The sequence below is a fragment of the Macrotis lagotis genome, chromosome X (genome assembly GCF_037893015.1).
Source record: "Macrotis lagotis isolate mMagLag1 chromosome X, bilby.v1.9.chrom.fasta, whole genome shotgun sequence".
NCBI classification, from domain to species: Eukaryota; Metazoa; Chordata; class Mammalia; order Peramelemorphia; family Peramelidae; genus Macrotis; species Macrotis lagotis.
The window spans coordinates 702,467,830-702,488,189 of record NC_133666.1 but is presented as its reverse complement, the minus strand read 5'-3'; the positions used below and the strand labels follow the sequence as shown (position 1 = coordinate 702,488,189).

The 20,360-nt window shown below is 40.5% G+C and overlaps 1 protein-coding gene and 1 pseudogene across 1 annotated transcript in view; both read left to right on the top strand.

Annotated features, from left to right (window-relative positions):
• Window positions 1-2,080: 2,080 nt before the first annotated feature.
• The window catches only part of LOC141497216 (uncharacterized), a 56,884-nt gene continuing 38,604 nt past the window's right edge, over window positions 2,081-20,360 (top strand). The window contains 4 exon segments of the mRNA XM_074199864.1: window positions 2,081-2,168; window positions 5,177-5,228; window positions 7,821-7,947; window positions 13,888-13,983. Of these exon segments, the coding sequence (XP_074055965.1) occupies window positions 5,196-5,228; window positions 7,821-7,947; window positions 13,888-13,983 (256 nt within the window). The 5' untranslated portion in view covers window positions 2,081-2,168; window positions 5,177-5,195.
• LOC141497171 (ganglioside-induced differentiation-associated protein 2 pseudogene) lies at window positions 13,988-15,765 on the top strand (annotated as a pseudogene).

The window sequence follows — 20,360 nt, the reverse complement described above, 5'->3', positions numbered from 1 at the left end:
TCACAACCATTCCTCTCTACCCTAGAACTCTGATCACATAATAGATGCCAGAATTGTGAGCTGACCCCCATTCCTCCATCCAGTAGTGGTTCCGGGGTCACCTGAGATCTCTTTGTGCCCTGGTATTGCCTGTTCAGTCATAGACTTCTTCATATCCTTGGTATGTGCTCCTAACACTCCCATGGCTACTAATAGCTCTGATATTTTCATTCTTGGTCAGCCCCCATCCCATGTGCACAGATCTTTCTGTTTATCATGCTTAATAGGTGTAAATAATTGTAATGTTTTTCTTTCCTGAGTAGAATCTGCTCTAGCATATTTTTTAGGTTCTTATTGAGGTTTTTAGGGCAAGGCTTTGTAAGTCAAGAGTCAGAATGAATGAGTTGGACAAAAAAAAAGGTTAAAAATCTGTCTAGTCGTTTTAAATCTAATTTTGAAAAGTAGTTTGTTAGACCTTAGTTTGGGGTTTATGCTGAACACTAGGTTGAGGAAAAATTGCTTTAATGAAATGCCAATAGCAAAGACTTCTTTTTGTGCATACAAATTGTATTTGTTCAGAAAATTAATGATAAAAAATCTCACATATATTACTGATATGGTGAAATAGTTTGGGGTTTTTTTTTAGCTTTTTGCAAGGCAAATGGGGTTAACTGGCTTGCTGAAGGCCACACAGCTAGGTCATTATCAAGTGTCTGAGACCGGATTTGAACCCAGGTACTCCCTGACTCCAGGGCTGGTGCTTTATCCATTGCGCCACCTAGCCGCCCCAAAAGAGTGATTTTTTAAAACAATACATATCCTCAAAAAGAAATCCCTCATAGTAAAATGATCCTTTCTGAAGCCCTTGTCAGTCATGAAGTCCGAACCCTAAGAGGTAATCCATTACCTACTATCTTCTTCCAGACATCGTGTCTATATACACTCTATCTGTCCATCATTCCTGGTCAAAACCCAAATTTACTATCAGGGACGTGCTACAGAGGTTCAGTTGAGGCATATTGGGCAATGGCCATCATTTACTTAATAAACTTACAACCATCTTCCCCTGCTTCTTCCCTAAGGCTGAGAAGATGTGATGACCTTGCCTAAAAAAGTGTGACAACGCAGTTCCTTGGCCCTTTCCCAAAGCCTCACCTAGAAAAGGCGCATTTCCAGGGTCCTCGGTTATTTTCTCAAAGGGCTAGTTATTGTTTTTGTCTATTTTGAGGCAAAATATTCCAGTTAAAGACGTAATCGTCTTAAAACGTCGCCACACTCTCTCAGTTCGATTGCGCGTTGCATAGCCTCCAGATCAGAAAAGGGGCTGATTTTCTAGGGCCACAATCACGTTACCATCTGGAAGTCATTTCTCAAGTTCTACTGTGTCTTATAAAATAGTTTCTCAAGCAATGCAGTGGGAGACAAACTCAGTCTAGTAATAACACAGACGACGTTCCGTTCAATGCATCTCTGAATCCTCTGACCCAGAACCATCAGTTCCTCCAGTTATCACGGATATTCTAGACTGACGGCATTCAGAGCAGCATCAAGAACCTTTCCTACCTCTGCTCCCAGCTCCTCATCTGGTCCCTCCAAGCCCAGTTTGCAGGGCACTCTGGTCTCCTGGTGGAGGGCCTCACAGGACATGGGAGAACCCTTCTGCCTCAGTCCACCCCCCATCCGCACTTCCAAGGGGTCCTTCCCAAGCTCTCACGGCCGAGGCCCATCGGGGAGCCGGGGCTGCGGGTGGAGCGGGCCAGGCTTTGTGCTCAGGAGGAGGGGGTGCGTCTGGCAGGGAGGAGGGGGCCGGCGCAGTGGAGGGGAGGCGCCCCAAGATGAGCGCCCGGGCCGGGGGCCAAGGCGGAGCCTGAGCCCGGCTGCAGGAGGGGGTTGGGGCGGAAGGAGGGGGCCTGGGAGTGCAGAAGGCAGCGCACGTGATGCAGGGCGGAGAGGCAGCCCGGGCCCTGGAGTCCGGGCCCTGGAGTGATTGGAGGATCCTGGGGGCCTCGGGGGCTGCAGAGGGCGGCGCTTTGGGCCTAGGAAGCCCCTGGCAGAGGGGGCTGCTGGGTGGCAGGAAGCCTTTGGACTGCGCCTGCTCGGCCCTCCCTGGTGGCAGAGCTCTGTCCTCTCTTCCCTGGGAGCTGAGATCTCTCCGCCTTCTGGAGCCAGGCCTGTGCTTGCAGTCCCAGGTAGGCCGGAGCCGCAGCTCCCCTCTCCTCCCCTACTTTCCCCTCTCTTGTGCTGCCTGCCTTTGCCATTGAGTCTCATCCTCTTCATCTGGCCTCCTTGAGTGTCCTCCAGGCCTGGCTGCAGCACCCCTCTCTCCCAAGCCTGTTTCCTGGACCCCACCCCCCCCCATCTTTTCTATACTCCCAATCACTCCCCAAACTTCCTGACTCACTCTCCCCAGGTTGATCATTGGATCACACTTTCCCCAACTTCAGACTTTGAGCAAAGAGATCTGGGAGTTAGGATTTCAGCCTGCTGTCAGTACCCACCTTTTCTTCCTTTCCATTTCTTCATTAGAAATTCATTTGTCCTGCCTTCAGAGCTGCAGAGCTGGCCCCTTTGAGGACCTGCCGCCCTGCCCCCCCATCTGACCTTGGACACAACCACCAAAGCTTTTTCCCGGGGCCTCCTTATCTGAACTCCTGGTTCTTGGCCTGCCTCCCCATCACATCCTAGAGCTGTCTGTCTCCTTATCTCCTGTTTCCAAGCAGAGCCTCTCCCAGTGGGTACCAGTATCCTCCCCTTCTCTTCCTTAGACCTCAGGACCTAGTCAGCCTGTTTTCCCAGGCTCAAGATCAGCCTGAAGCCCTTTGAGCAATCCAGTGTCTAAAAGCTCCCAACCATGAATTCTTTCAGAATATCTTGTCTCCTAGACCCCACTCTTGCTCCCCGTACCCAGGCTTCCTGTTTCTCTGCCTCAACTTGTTTTTTTTTCCTTCTTCATTTGTTATTTTGTTTTTCCAATTCCATGTTTTGACAGTTTTTCCACAATGGTCTGGTAAAAGTTGTACATGTAACTTGGTGTTGGACATATTTACCTATTAGTCATTTTGTGTAAAAGGAATTAGGACTAAGGGAAAAACTCTGCACCACTTGGCTGCCCCATAGCACACTTTTGAGAAAGGAGAGAGAGAGAGAGAGAGAGAGAGAGAGAGAGAGAGAGAGAGAGAGAGAGAGAGAATAAATGGCAATGGGGAGGAATGGAGGGAAATACATGCAGCAATAGCAACTACGGGAAAAAATATGGAAGCAACTTCTCTGATGGACTTATGATAAAGAATGCCATCCATCCCAGACAGAGCTGATGGTGTCTGAAAACCAACTGAAGTATATATTTTTTTCTTTTACTTTATTTTTCATGAATTTTTTTTGTTGGGGGAGGGAGGAATGTGTTTGCTCTTACAACAAGACTATTCTAGTAATGTGTACATAAATAAATACCTTTTTTACAAGAGGACTAAGGAGGAAAAAAAGGAAACCATGAAACAGGAAAGAAAAACAAGAGAAGTTTTTGAAAAGTGAACTCAGTATCTGTTCAGTTTCTCTGGGGTTTCTTCCCCCTCTGGATGTGGAGGGCATGGTCCATAAGGGGTCTCTCAAGGTTGTCCTTGATCTCTGAAGGGCTATGAAGAGGTGCATCCACCATAGTTGATCAGCTCACAATGCTGTTTGTTATTGTGTACAATTTTCTTCTGACTCTCCTCCCTTCACTCAGCTTTGGTTCTTATAATTATTTCAGTGCTTCTTTAAAGTCCAACCACTGGTGATTTCTTTTTTTTAATTTTTTAATTTTTTTAGATTTTTCAAGGCAATGGGGTTAATTGACTTGTCCAAGGCCACACAGCTAGGTAATTATTAAGTGTCTGAGTTCAGATTTGAACTCAAGTACTCCTGACTCCAAGGCTGGTGCTCTATTCACTGCACCACCTAGCCACCCTGGTGATTTCTTATAGAAAAATAGTACTCCACAACACTCACATACCATAAACTATTCATCCATTCCTCTATTGATGGGCATCCCCTCAATTTCTTTAACACTACAAAAAAGAGCTCCTGCCTCAACTTCTTTCAGAGACCCCAGAATTGAACTAGACTTTGTCTCCCAGTCTCAGGCTTCCACGGTCATTCTTATGATTCCCTTTAAGAGCCTCCCCATCTTCAACCTTCCCTAGTTTCTCTCTGCAGTCTAGAGTATGTGGGGATCAATTGGAGAGAGAGCTCTGCCTCTGGAGTCACTGAGGCTCTGCCTAGTCTCATCCCATCTGGGATCCCAAGCCCCTTCTGCCTCTGTAGGAGGATGGGGAGAGGAAGAGCCTGAAAAATAGGATTGATAATCATTGTCCTTAACTCCTGAAGAAGATCATGGGAGATGGCAAGCATGTGAATTGGATTTGGGTGAAGTGGAGCTGTGTCACCAGTCTCACTTTCTCCTCCAGAGTCAGAGTGAAGTGATTTGCCCAAGGTCACACAACTAGTAAGTGTCAGGTGACTGAGGCTGGATTCAAACACTTGTCCTCTGACCCCAAGAACTGTGCTCTATTCTTTGTGCCACTTAGTTGAAGAATAGGAGTAAGAAAGATAAGGAAGTGATCTTTTTATTTGGGCCAATTTTCATTTCCAATCCTGTCCCTCCCTGCTGCTTCCCTCCTTTTGTTGCTTGAAGTCTCTACTCTCAGGGCAGGACCTTGTCACTCACCCTTTAAAAATCCCAGTAGGTCAGTCTCCTGCCCCTGAAGTGGAGGGAAAGTTCCCCCTCCCCCCACTTCCTCCACAGCTCAGTCTGCAGAGGACCAAGGCCTGGCCCAAGCAGGTACAGAGTCAAATCCAGATGCCAAAGTTGAAGAGAAGTTGGAACAGTATTATTATTAAAGGTTGACAAATAGTCTCCCAGAGTATGAATTCCCAAAGGTAGTCAGCCTGCAACCAAGATTATGAGGTGGGGGTTTTCTAAGGAGAAGTAAAGAAGGGATTTTCCTGGGGCACTGGCTATCTCCTGGTTTTCAAAATGAAATAGAATTAAAACCTTCCTTGGTTAGATAGAACCTCTGATATTAAGAACTTTGGCTGTTGTTACATTTGTGGGTCCAGTAAGGGTGGGAGAAGCAGAACTCCAAGTCAGAGAAAGATCAGGAGCAAGATGGAGGAACTTGACAAAATGGAGTCACTTTGGTCCTTGCCACCCATACAGGAAACCTGGATTCAAGGGAATGGCCCCTGGGAACCTCAGACCCCCACTTCAGGTGAGTGCAGTCTATCTCCAAATGAGATCAACAGGAGCAACCAAATCACTTTTTGTAGTCATAGGAGAGAATTCATGAAGTTTTGACAGTGCATTCTTATGAATTGCTTCCTTATCAAAAATGGGCCTGAAATCAGGCCAGTAGTAACCACATTGCCCTGTTCTCTTCAGTGTTTCAAACTGATTCACTGTACCCTGGCCCTCATTCTTTGTTTTTATGTTTTCACTTATTTCAATTAATTTTCAAGGACCAATTCACTCATGAATTAACTCTCTTAATGTCTGCCTAGCATTCAGTGTACACACACAACTACAAACACACACACACACACACACACACACACACACACACACGAAACCACAGAAACACATGTTTTTGATGCTTTATTTCAAGTTGATTGATTTTCTTTTCATCATTTTCTTGATTTTCTAGGATGGTCTTAACTTTTTTCATTTTTTCCTTGGTCTCTCTTAATTTCTAAAGGCTAAAGTTCATCCAAGCACTCTTTTTTGTACTTGGGACAATTTGATATTTCTCATTGAAAGAGAAATTCTTATTTTGGGACACAACTTTGCTCTAGTATAGAAGTCCATTGTAGTATAGAATGTGCTCGGTCCTGTGAAATACTGATTGCTTTTTTTATAATATTGATTTTTTCCCCCCTTGTTCTTAAACTATTTTCTTTTTAACTTGGGAATTTTGAAGCTCAGCTCTGACATTCCTATAATTTTTCTTCCTAGAATTTTTTTCAATTGGTGGTCAATGGATTCTTTGTTTCTCCTTTAGCTTTTTGGACTAGAGCTCGAGGGCAATTTTCCTTAATAAATTCTTGTAATATTGAATTCAGATTGTATTCATATTGTATCCAATGTAAGATAGAATACAGAAAAACAATTTTCACACGGTTCAGCTGTTGTTATATTATTTTCCTTGATTTGTTCTCTTTCTCTGAGATGTTTCAGAGTCTCTTATTTTTCTTTTTCTTTTTAATTTCTTGGTGTTTTATAATGTCATTTAATCCCTCTTGCCCAATTCTAGTTTTCAAGGAGTTATTTTCTTCTTTAAGATTTTATATGTCTTTTTTCTAATCAATTAACTATTTTTTCAAATTTTTTATTGCTTTATTTTTTGGTAATTTTTCCTTATTTGATTTTTTAAATTCCTATTTAGTTTCTTCTTAAAGATTTTTCTTTTCTAGTTGCTTTACTTTTTTCATAATTTTTTGAAATGCTTTTATTTTTTTCTTATTCTCTCTGATTAGATTTTTAAATTTCTTTTCTAGTTGGTTTACTTTTTTTCATAATTTTCTTGAAATGTTTTTCCCCCTCATTCTCTCTCATTTGATTTTTAAATTCCTTTGTAATTTGACCAAGTCTTCTTTTTGTGTTCATGTCCATTGGCCAGTACACCTTAGGGTAGAAGTACCATTATTCTTTTCTCACTCTCCTTTGAATTTGATCCTGAGTTTTTTTTTACACCAATGATCTGGGTTTATTTCTGTTGCTATTTCATTTTTATCTTTAGTTCATTTTATTTTATATTTAGCAGCTTATTAATTTCTGAGTTGTGGATACTTTTGCCTTAGTCCTCAACTCCATCTTACTGAATTCTTCCTGGGGGCTCTGGCTCAGGGACTCCTCTCTTCCTCTACTCAGCTCATGTTCTTGCTCCCCATAGTACTGACTTCCTCTCCCCCACAACCACAGCTGGGGTCATGCCTGGTCAGCACTGCTAGCCATGACTTCCAGAAACACCGGGGGGGGGGGGGGGGTCCTTCAGTCTTCCTCCTTTCAGCATCTGCTCTGCTTTAGATGAAAGTTTGTGAGGGAAAAGTGGCTGAGGTGAAATTTCTTGAGGTCCCCACTGCTTCTCAAATAGTCTCTTGTTGATTCATTGGGGTGTCTCCACTTCCCTCAGGCCAAAATTCACCCCCATATTCTTCAGAGTTCTCTCAAGTTGTCCTCCTAGGACTTTACCTATTTATTTTTTGCTCCTCTCTACATTCATTTCATGATAATTTTCTTTGAGTTTGTGGAGGAAATCTGGAGAGTCTGGACCTACTCTGCTATCTTCTCAGGATTCCCCTCCTATCAGGTCTGATGAGGAAGAAGTTCCACATCACCTTTTCTCTTTCTCCTGCACACATCCACCTCTCACCTTCCAGGTAGAACCCTTATTCCCCAGGGCAATAAATTATGTTCCAAGGAATTTCTCAGCTTTCTTCCAACTGACATATAATACACATTTCTCAGAATTCCCTCAGGCTTTTAATGATCTTGGGTTCTAGAGTTGACTCTGACTCTCATTCATGATATGACCTCTGGGCAAATGCCATCTCTGTACTTCAATGTCCTTCTAGAATTTCTGAGGACAGTTTGATTCTCAAGAGTCTTTCATCTCAGGGTGGCTAGGTGGTGAGTGGATAGAGCAACAGCCCTGGAGTCAGGAGTACCTAAGTTCAAATCCATCCTCAGACACTTAATAATTACCTAGTTTGTGGCCTTGGGCAAGCCACTTAACCCCATTGTCTAGCGAAAACCTAAAAAAAAAGAGTCTTTCATCTCTACACCTGATGACTTTTGGATGTTCTAGGAGATGGTGACATTCAAGGATGTGGCTGTGCACTTCACCCGGGAGGAATGGAGACTCTTGGACCCTTATCAAAAGCAGTTGTACAAGGAGGTCATGCTGGAGAATGCCTGGAACCTGCTCTCTGTGGGTAAGGACCCTTCCCCTGGTATCATTGAGTCTGCAATCAATGGGAATATCTTCATTCCCTACAGAGGATTTGGAGCACTGATCAATTTAGAGAGAGGAGAGGTCCCCTGTGTCCAAGAGACTGGGTCCTTTGAAAGACTGGCTTTCCTGTGAAATCTACCCTGAACCATGTTGAAAAAAGGAGATAAAATATCTCCTTTGTTTTTCCTGAAGCTACCCTTTACTACTTCTAGGTGACTTCAGATCAAAGATCAAATCATCATGGAAGCATCTTGAGGTTATTTAATTTAACCTCAACCTGGACATGAATTTTTTTTAATTTACATTTTTATTTATTTATATTTACTATAAGTCTTATTGTAAGAGTAAACATAATCCCTCCTCCCCCCACAAAAATAAAAAACCTCATAAGAAATAAAGTGAAAGAAAGAGAAAAAAAATGTGCTTCTGTCTCTAGGTGGTGCATTCTTTATCATAAGTCCATCAGAGTAGTTACTTCCATATTTTTCCACAGTTGCTGTTGCTGATTGTCATTCCCTCCATCCATTCCTCTCCACTACCATTTAATATATTCTCTCTCTCCTTTTACTCTGTCCCTCTTCAAAAGTGTGCTGTGGGGTAGTCAAGTGATGCAGCAGACAGAGTACTGGCCCTGGGACCAGTAGGCCCCAAGCCTACATCCTACCCCAACTACTACCCAGTCACATGGTCCTGGATAGGCTACCCAATCCTACCACCTTGTAAAAAGTAAAAAAAAAAATGTGTTGTATCTGACTATCCTCTCCCATGATCTACCCTCTCCTCTATCCCCTCCCTTCCTCCTGTCCCCTTTCTCCCATCCCCTTCCTCTCCTTTTTCTTCTAGATTTCTATACCCCAGGAAGTATGTATGCTGTTTCCTCTCTGAGCCATTTCTGATGAGAATGAAGGCTTCCTCATTCCCCCTCACCTTCCTCCCTTCTGCTCCATTGCAAAAGCTTTTTCTTGACTCTTTTACATGAAATTTCTTAGCCCATTCTACCACTCCTTTCCCTTTTTTCCCAGTATATTCCCTTTTTACCCATTGACTCCATTTTTACAATATATTATCCTTCAAATTCAGCTCTCTCTTGTGACTCATATAAAAACTCCTTCTACCTGCTCTATTAAATGAAAAGATCATATGAGTATTATCTGTATCATCTTCCCATGCAGGAATAGTTCATCATCATTAAATCTCTCATAATTTACTCTTCTCATCCTCCCTCTCTATACTTCACCTGAGTCCTATAATTGAAGATCAAACTTTCTGTTCAGCTCTGGCTGTTTTAACAGGAACATTTAAAATTCTTGTTTCATTGAATGTCCACCTTTTCCCCTGGAAGAGGATGTTCAGTTTTGCTGAGTAGTTGATTCTCAGTTGCCTTCCAAACTCTTTTGTCTTCTGGAATATTATATTCCAAGCCCTACATACCCTTAATGTGGATGCTGCTAAGTCCTGTGTAATCCTGACTGTAGTTCCATGATATTTGAATTGTTTCCTTCTGGCTGCTGGTAATATTTTCTCTTTGACTTGGGAGTTTGGCTATAATACTTGGAATTTGACTATAATATTCCTGGGGGTTATTTTTTTTTTTGGATCTCTTTTTGGAGGAGATTGGTGAATTTTCTCAATTTCTGTTTTACCCTCTGCTTCTAGAATATCAGGGCAATTTTCCTGTAGAAATTCTTTAAAAATGAATTCAAGGCTCTTTTGGATCATGACTTTCAGATCATGACTTTCAGGTAGCCTAATAATTACTAATTGTTTCTTCTAGATCTGTTCTCTAGATCAGTTGTTTTTCCAATGAGATATTTCATGTTTTCTTCTAGTATTTTATTCTTTTGGTATTGTTTTATTGTTTCTTGATTCCTTGAAAAGTCATTAGCTTCTTTTAGCTCCATTCTACATTTGAGGGAGTTATTTTCCTCAAAGAGCTTTCTTATGTTCATTTCCATCTGGCCAATTCTGTTTTTTTTAAATTTTTATTAAAGATATTATTTGAGTTTTACAATTTTCCCCACAATCTTGCTTCCCTCCCCCACCCCCCACAGAAAGCACTCTGTCAGTCTTTACTTTGTTTCCATGTTGTACCTTGATCCAAATTGGGTGTGATGAGAGAGAAATCATATCCTTAAAAAGAAGAGAAGTCTAAGAGGTAACAAGATCAGACAATAAGATATCTGTTTTTTTCCTAAATTAAAGGGAATAGTCCTTGCACTTTGTTCAAACTCCACAGCTCCTTATCTAGATACAGATGGCATTCTCCTTTGCAGATAGCCCAAAATTGTTCCTGATTGTTGCACTGATGGAATGAGCAAATCCTTCAAGGTTGAACATCACTCCCATGTTGCTGTTAGGGTGTACAGTGTTTTTCTGGTTCTGCTCATCTCACTCAGCATCAGTTCACACAAATCCCTCCAGGCTTCCCTGAAATCCCATCCCTCCTGGTTTCCAATAGGACAATAGTGTTCCATGACATATACATACCACAGTTTGCTAAGCCGTTCCCCAATTGAAGGACATTTACTGGATTTCCAATTCTTTGCCACCACAAACAGGGCTGCTATAAATATTTTTGTACAAGTAATGTTTTTACCCTTTTTCCTCATCTCTTCAGAGTATAGACGCAGTAGTGGTATTGCTGGGTCAAAGGGTATGCACATTTTTGTTGCCCTTTGGGCATAGTTCCAAATAGCTCTCCAGAAAGGTTGGATGAGTTCACAGCTCCACCAACAGTGTAATAGTGTCCCAGATTTCCCACAACCCTTCCAACAATGATCATTATCCTTCCTGGTCATACTGGCCAATCTGAGAGGTGTGAGGTGGTACCTCAGAGAAGCTTTAATTTGCATTTCTGTAATAATGATTTAGAGCATTTTTTCATATGGCTATGGATTACTTTGATCTCCTCATCTGTAAATTGCCTTTGCATATCCTTTGACCATTTGTCAATTGGGGAATGGCTTTTTGTTTTAAAAATATGACTCAGTCCTCTGTATATTTTAGAAATGAGTCCTTTGTCAGAATCATTAGTTGTAAAGATTGTTTCCCAATTTACTACATTTCTTTTGATCTTGGTTACATTGGTTTTATCTGTGCAAAAGCTTTTTAATTTAATGTAATCGAAATCATCTAATTGGTTTTTGGTGATGTTCTCCAACTCTTCCTTAGTCATAAACTGTTCCCCTTTCCATAATCTGACAGGTAGACTAGTCCTTGCTCTTCTGATTTGCTTATAGTATTGTTTTTTATGTCTATATCCTGTAACCATTTGGATCTTATCTTGGTAAAGGGTGTGAAGTGTTGGTCTAATATAAGTTTCTTCCATACTAACTTCCAATTATCCCAGCAATTTTTATCAAAGAAGGAGTTTTTATCCCAATGGCCAGACTCTTTGGGTTTATCAAACAGCAGATTACTATAATCATCTCCTGCTTTTACACCTAAATTCTGTTTTTTTAAAGGTATTCTCCTCATTAACTTTTTGGACTGTTTTTTTCCATTTGACCTAAACTAGTTTTTAACATGTTATTTTCTTTAGCATTTTTTTGGATGTCCTTGACTAAGCTGCTGACTTGGTTTTCATGCTTTTCCTGTATCTCTCTCATTTCTCTTCCCAATTTTTCCTCTATCTTCCTGACTTGATTTTCAAAATCTTTTTTAATCTCTGAAATAGTCTGAGCCCAACTTCTATGCCTCTTGGAGGCTTTAGATAAAGAAGCTTGGACTTTTATCTTCTGAATGTATGTTTTGATCTTCCATGGGACCAAAGTAACTGCATATGGTCAGGTTCCTTTTTTTATGTTTATTCATTTCCCCAGCCCTGGTTTTGAAGTGTTTCCCAAGATTTTGAGTGTTATTGGGACACCCCTGCAAGGACCTCAGTTCCTTCAATGTCTTATGTTTATTTTTATTTTATTTTACTTTTTTAGGTTTTTCAAGGCAATGGGGTTAAGTGGCTTGCCCAAGGCCACATGGCTAGGTAATTATTAAGTGTCTGAGGTCAGATTTGAACCCAGGTACTCCTGACTCCAAAGCCACTGTGCCACCTAGCTGCCCCCCTTCAATGTCTTATGGGAGGTTCTGACTGCTCTCCTGGCCTGTGCTTTGATCTGTGGATGACCATAAGTCCACCCCTCTGCCCTGGAGCTGTGAGGAGGGTCCCTGCTCTCTATGGCAGTATGAGGGCCCAGACTAGGGTATGAATATGGACAAAGCACCTGAGTCCTGTCCCAGGGACAGAGGAGAGACCTCAACAGTCTCCCCCCCAACCTCTTACCTTCTGTGGGCTAGGTACTCTGGGAGCAGCTGCCTGGCAGCTCCCTTCTGGGTGGCTCTGTGGGCCTGCTTCCATTTCCTGGGATCTGGACTGTGCCAAGAATTATGGCTGTGCTGAGGACCCTATGCTTACTCTGGCAGAAGTTTCTCTACTGATCTTCCCAAGTTGTGTTTGGGTCAGCAAGTTAGGAAATTGCTTCTGCTGCTGTGAGCCAGTGCTCCCAGGAAACCCAGGAGCTCTTTTGTTCCCATCTGGTGAAACTGGCTGCACTGCCACCCCATCCAGCTCTTTAGAATAGAGCCTTCCCATTCTCTTTCAGGTTACCTTGGGCTGGAGAATTGCCTCACTGGATCTTTCTGTGGGTTCTGTCTCTTGAAAACTAATTAAAGTCATAATATTAAGGTTTGGGGAATATTTTGGAAGAGAGTTCCTGGGAAAGCCTGTCCTCATGCTGCCATCTTGACTCCACTCCTCTGGACATGACTTTTTTCTGCCAAATCTCTGAATACTGTTCAGCTATTCCTTCCAATACTTTCTTCTTTGGGGGTGTATCTAATATTTGGAATATTTTTCTTTCTACAAGCATCAAATTGTAGCTTAAAACTCCCAGCTTTCCTGAGTTTGGCATTTTTATCCTTCATCTTCCTTCATCTTACCCCCAAATTCTAGTATTGAAGGTGGGAAAGGAAGGAAAGAGATAAGCATTTATTTTCCCATTCTGTTTACCAGATGCTTCCTTTATAATGCCAAGTGCTTCCTTTAGAATATTATATCATTTCATCTTGATAATATCTTCCCAATTTAGATGATATTATCCCTATTTGATAGTTGAGGAAACCGAGACAAATGGAGGATAAATGATTTGTAAGCACATAGATAGTAACTTTCTGAGACTGGGTGTAGTCTCTAGCATTCCTTGCTCTAGCTCTGCACTATCAGCTGCCTCTGATTTCTAGATAATAGAAAGTGTGTGATGATGCTATTCTTCTATGAAGAAGTTGCACCAAGACCAAATTTCCTGCTTCCATGATCTTCTCTTCCACCTCTTCCCACAGTTCAAAAAATAACTGCTCTGAGGCTGTTCTTCAGGAGGCCTGGGACCCACCCTGGGGTCCTTTCTTGCATGTTCTTGGCATTGCCAGCAACAATAGACTGGTCACGAAATAGAATATGGAACAACTTGGGCTTTACTGAGTTTGGCAGTAAGAGAATCTCATCTGAAGTGGCAATGTCTCCCCAAATGAGCAGTACCCAGGGGTTCTACATGGTTCGGGGAGTGAGGAACAGGCCAAAAGCTACTTCCTCCAGGGCCCTATTCTTGGGGCCTGAGACTGGCCTTTCACCATAAACCTTTTTACACAGTTCTAGAATTGTTTCCACCAGAATGGAACTTAACAGTATAGGGGAGGGGGTGAAAGGGGAGAGGCAGAGGGACTGACCATTTTTCAGCAAGGTGGCTATAGCACATTTTATTTTGGGTCCCTTGTATTGCAAGTGCTAATGGGTGAGTCCAGCCTCCTTTGTGTGAACATATTTGAGTGATCCTTAAAATGCAGCAGCTCTGTATTCATAGCCCTTTCTAAAAGAGAACTAAATTCCAATTTTCTCTCCATCTTCATCCCCAACTGATTCCCTGCCCAGGGTTTCCAGTTCCCAGAAAAGATGTGATCTCTTATTTTGAGCAAAGGGAAGATCCATGGATGCTGAAGCAGGAAAGTCTGAGGAGCTGCTCTCCAGGTGAGTGAGGAAAGCAGGTCTTTGAGAGTTATGATGGTTGATTTTTATGTGTTACAGGGAAGCAAGTCCTAGACTTGAAGGCACAAGGACCAGTCTTGGGATTCTTTCTTAGATATTTCCTGGCAGTGGCTTTTGGCATCAGTCACTGAACCATTGAGCATCAGTTTCTCCATCTGTAAAATGAGGGGTTGGTCTCCATAGTCTTTCAGCTCCCTTCTATGAATCAGTCTGTGATCCTAAAAGAAGTCATTGTTTGGAATCTGGGGACAGGGAATTCTTCTGAAAGTGCAAAAAGGGTATTTCTTAATGAGCTTTTTTTAAAATCTTCTTCAAGTCAACAAACATCTATGGGTCTATGATGTCCCAGACCCTGTGCAAAGCACTGCACATAAAAATAGATGTAAGGGACTTCTCCTGCTCCCATGGACCTCACAATTGTATGGGCAGAGAACATGCTCATGGCTATGTAGTTTTCTGCAGACAGGCTAAATTGGAGCTGGTCAATAGAGGGAAGAACCTAAAGTTGAGGAGGACTGATGAAGACTTACTGTGGAAGGTGATTTTTAGCTGGGCCAACAGAAAAGTCAGGGAGAGCATTCTAGGCAATGGAGATGACAAGGGAAACTCACAGAATCCAGATATGGAACATCTTGGAACAGAAAGGCTGTCCAAACCCTGGATTCTAGCATATATGAGGAGAAATAGGGTGAAAGAAGACTAAAAGAAGCTCTCCCCTCTGGTCCCTATCTGCTGTTCAGTGTCTACTCATTTATGATGTTCTTGGATGTGTGGCATCATGTAGCACAACTGTCCTCTTTCTGGGGCTTGACCCCATCCTCACCTGTCCTAACCCCACTCCCGCTGACCAAATGGAGAAGAAGAAACATGGTGTTCCATTAAAAACTATATTGCTAAGGAGTTAAAGTCACATGGCATACCATGGATCTTTTGAGGACTCCTTCCCAGTTTGTAGATATTGATACTCTGCCTATCTAGTTGGGAATAGGGTGAAGCAATGGAAGTCAATTCCTCAGAAACTCTAACTGAAATATTTCAAGGGAAAGTCATTAGATCATCTTTTACCATCAATAAAGAGCTCAGTGGAAAAGTGATTCTTTGGAAAGGAGATGTAACTTGACTGGAGTGTACAGTTATGGGCAATAGTGGTGATGAGAGTTCAATGAGAAGAAGCCAGGGTCACAACGCATCTTCATGCTGGCAGGATCTGGCTTGAGGGAAGAATGCTAACAACTCAAAGGTTGCCAAAGAGGAGAAACAAATCTTGTGGAAGGATTCAGTCTGGCTGCCTGTTTCATCATTTCCTCTGTGGGACCTAAAGACAAGAGCCACCATTGCAGAGCAGCTAAAAATTCCCTAGAGAGCTGCTACAGGCATGGGCTGTAATTGGCAATGAGGCAGGCAATGCCCTCTGTAGGATTATTGTCATCAATTCTACCCAAAGGGGTCATCCTTTAGAGGAGTCTACCCACAGAGCACTCTGCACAGTGAGAAGATTCCTAGAAATTCATGGGAGATCATTGAAAAAAATAGTATTTGCTGTCTGGGCTTGAAGAGACCACTGACAGAAAGCTACTGCTTTTATATTTTCTAAGGACAGTAAAGGAACATTAAAGATACATTAAAGGAACACTGAAGATAGATTCTTTTGCTGTTTCTTCCTGATGATAGTGGAAATGCTGAAGGGGAGCCAGTGGTACCAGAGTGACATCAGGATCAGGCCAAAACCAGGGGCTCTGGATGACAGCCTTGAAGAGGAAGATTGGGAGCCAATCATTCCCCGCTTCAGTCTTATGCTTTTTCTGGAATGGAGTGAGATGTTGATAACGAGAGGTGACTGATCCTTCAGGGACAGCTCTCAGAGGCAGCTCTGGAGAAACAGCATCAAAGAAATAATCACTGGCTATTGACATAGCAAGAACTTAAAATCTATCTGATAATCCTTCTTTAAAGCAGGTGTAGATAATTGTGCTTGCACAGTGATGGTGGTGGTTACATTCCTGGAACATTAATTTGTATGAATAAGGCTTTTTTTTCTTTTATCTATGTTATGGATCACATTGCTGCAAAAGAATATGTCTTAGTATGTTTTCAGATACTTATTAGCAAGACCAATCACCTCTACTCTAACTTCTTCAAGAAACTCTGTGATGTTGTTGATACCTCCTTTTTAAATGTAAACCTTCTAAGGACTCTTTGACTCTTACAAGTTTGCATAAGGAATGTAATTTAACTCCTAAATACCAAAAGAATAATGATATTAGAGGAAATTAGTTATGGAAGTGGACCAATTACTTCCTCTCTGGTTATTAAAAAATTAGGAAGTGAATGTCATCTTCCTTTTTTTTCCTCAGTGAGAGACAAGTAACTTCACTTGTAAACAAATGACTTAGTAAAATGTTTTTCCCTTTTTATCCTTAATTTTGTGAATATTGGGTTGAAGTAAAGATCAGTACACGTTGGTTCTCACTTTTATGTTATAATTGCTATCAAAACAGATTACTTTTATCTCTTTAGCTTGGTAGTGCCCACTACAAAAATTCAAATAATTGCAACTCTTTAAAATAACAATGGAAGCCCTTTCCTAGTTGATGGTCAACACAGACTCTACCTGGATAGAATTGGAATACCTTTTCCATAAAGGGACTGTGGAAATATATAACCTTTTTTTATATTATAGGGTTAAACTGCCTTGAATCAAGATCCTACCTGTCCTCTTTCCCTGTAGGTACTATAACAGAATATGTGTTGTAAAAATATTGGCTATATTGTCCTTTGATTTGAAATTGTTTTTCTTGCTATGAATGTTTTTATGAGTATCTATTAATATTTATAATTTAAACAATTGAAAATCTGCTTCAGTTACAGGATGACATTCCTTTCATCTATCCAGTAATTATAAAAGGGTATTACTATAGTGATCAGTAGATCTTTAGTTAATGCACATATACATATCTACATATACTTTTATAAAATATATGTATATCACATACATTGAGCCATATATGTGGAAAATCCTTTGTATTCATCTCAAAGAGCAGGTGATTGAGGTGTAGTACAGACAAAGTCATCAAGAAAATTTGATAGGTTGATGGTGACAGTTATGACAATCACATACTTCCCAGAGGAACTGGGTATCAGTTGGGACCAGTATTATTTGTACAAAATGCATTTAACAAAACTATTTCACCTGACTGAGCTTTTAGAAAGAGCAGAGGGACCTTATGGTAACAAAATGATTTAGTTGTCAGATACTGTTTTGATGAAGGTCACTAGACTAGATAACACATCTTCAATTTCCCAGATAGACATTGGGGTGTGGGGGAGGCAGGATAAAGGACTAACTGTGTCCAGCATCCACTAATAGTTGATAATAACTCAAAGCACAATAAATTAATAAAATTGGATTTTGATCATTCTCAATCCAGTTAAAGCTCTAGACCAAACTGTGAAAAATTTAGATAAATGAATTCATGCATGACCCATCTGGGATTCCAAAACAGTAAAGAGTTTCTACTTCCATATACTTTACTTCTTTTGAAGTCAGTAATCCCAAAGAATTTTTACAGAAGCAATATCACATTTGACCATACATTCATAAAAAAATCTTAGACACAGTGATTCAAGAGAAAAATTCTTTTCTCTTTATATTGTTGTCTTTAAAAAAAATCATCAGAATAAAAAAACATATTTTGAAAGTTATCAGTAGGAATTCAATACAGATGTTAGAAAAAATGTACGTTGATTATAAACATTCTGATATGACTAAAGTTTATTAATGGAAGAAAAAAAGGATCTCTCCCCAGGAGAGAACATTTCTTTTTCTGTTTTCAATTTTGATGGGGTCTCCATTTGTTCAAACTTAATAGTTCGGTCTTTTCATTACCTCATTCAAAGGAAAAATGCCAACTTAGAAAATTAAATGTCAGCTAAGAAAAAAGGAAAACTGGAAGAACAGGGCAAGGACTGGAGATGTAGTGCTTCAACAGACCTATGTAGAGTTTTTGATTTGATCTTTTTTGTTGAGGAGTCACTGGGGTTTGTTGAGACATAGTGATATATCAGGTGAGAAGAATTTGATAACTGGTAGAGGAATGATTAGATTGGGGGAGACTTGAGGCAGCCAGACCAATCAGCAAGCTCTTACAAAGTCTCAGGTGTGAAGTTGCTATCATCAGAAACAAGAAAGTGACAGTGTTTAGAGTGAAAGGGTTTTATCTGAAAGATGTCACAAAGGCAAAATCAACAGGACTTTTCAAGAGATTGAATATGTGTCTCAGGAGTGGGAATGTGTGAGAGTTCACAAGGTTTTCATTGCACTGGACTATTGGGAGATGGCTTAGATAGCATTAGGTAGGTATATAAGACAATGGGAAGGTTGGAGGAAAGAGAATGAGTTTCCTTTTGGGAATGGAAAAGTAGAACTAGATAAGAATAATGTCACTAAACTCTTGAGAGGGGAATATTGAGAAAAGGGGGAGACTGACAGTGTCAAAGCCTGCAGAGAAATCTAGAAAGATTAGAATTAAGAATAGTCATTGAATTTTCAAAATTTTGAGATGATTAGTATCTTTCTTTTTTCTTTGACTACTATTAATACCAAATTACATATAAAGGACAAATGAAGATAGATGCCATCTACGTATAAGGAAAGAACAGATAATTAGAAATATATATATATTTATATAAATATGCATAATTTTATGTAGACATAGCTGTTTGTGTCTAATAGTGATCATATATTGGACAGGGGACTCAGATGAGGACAAAAGAAAAAATGAAAATAAAAAGAATTTCAAGGAAAGCAAGGGAAAGGAATTGAAGGCAAAGATTGGAAAAGGCTATTTCTAGCTATTTATCCAAAAAATGGAGAAAAGTTGTTGGACATAATCTCATGAGCATTCCTGGATGAAGTGAGAGTGTTTTAAGGATTGGAGAGAAGTGGTATTAGGAAAAGAGTCATTATTGTGGAAGAGAGTTAAAAGTAATGAAAAAAATTGTGTTCATAGTACAGAGGTGGTTAAAGGTTTGGAATGAGATTATTTGTACACGTGGCAGCTAGGTGGTGAAGTGGATGGAGGACCTGACCTGGAATCAGCAGGATCAGTTGAAATCCAATCTAAGATCCTTGACAATCACTAGCTGTGTGACCCTGGAATCATTTAACCTACTTGCCTCATATCCAGAGCCATCTCCAGTCTCTGTTTTCCATATCTGACCCCTGGACCCAAATGGCCCTAGAGGAGAAAGTGAAACTTGTAATTTAGCCTGGGTTCACTCAAATCTAGTGCACTTGCTTGTTATGGCCTCACCTCCTTGATGTCATAGTCTTCCTCAAGAACAAAGGAAAAACAACAATTTTCAATGTAAAGAGATTTTTTTTTTACCAGACATGAGATTAATCTTTTCATCTGATATGGAGTTAAAAAGGCAAAGAAAGTTCCTGATTTCTGTGAGATGAGGTGGATAAGATAGCTCTTGATAAATGTTCGATTTCCTTCAGTGGTGGAGGTTGGTGGAAGCAAATCTTAATGGAGGGCTGGGGAAAAATGAAAAATTTTGCAAAAGCTTCTGTGCTGTTCATTTTGTTTCAGACACTATGCTAAATATGGAGTTAAAAATAAAGGGGAAAGGACCATTTCTGCTATTCCAGAGCTCAGAGTCCAGTTTAAAAACAGGACCTGATCCATGGAAATGACAATGCTTGTGAGTGGAAATACATTATAGAGATCCTGGAATTTGGGTAGTGTCACAGGACTAGTAAATTTCTGAATTGGGACTGGAATTCAGATCTTCATGAACCAAGGTCCAGCATTTTATCCACTACAATACTGGTTTGATTCTGGTTTTTAAACAGAATACAATGAAAATGCTCACTTACATATAAAGTGGAAAATGGATGGAGAATTAGCAAGGTCCTATTGAGTGATGGAAATTTGATTTTTTTAAAGTCAAATAAGTCAAAATTATGTGCTAATTATCATTAAAAAGATTTATTTTTCCATTGACTCATAACAAGTAATCACCTTGACAAATGTATTTTTGTGGTCAATTGAAAATATGACTTTGCCTTTTTTTCATGATGTTCATATAACAAGACATCCTGGCTAGCCTTTCACTGAACCTCTACTGAATGATTAACTCATATTACTAACCAATTCCTTTGAGAAGTCACTAGGTAGTAGGAGAGTAACAAAGAGAGGATAAGTTAAAATTAGAAAACAATTTTAGCATTTCAATGAGTGTCACTTTAGGATCAGTTTTTGTCAAGATTGTGGAGGGCAATGGTGATGTCAAGATTGCCTCTACTGTGCAAGCCTAGGGGACCATGGTTTTCAAATAGCTTGCTGTCACTCCTT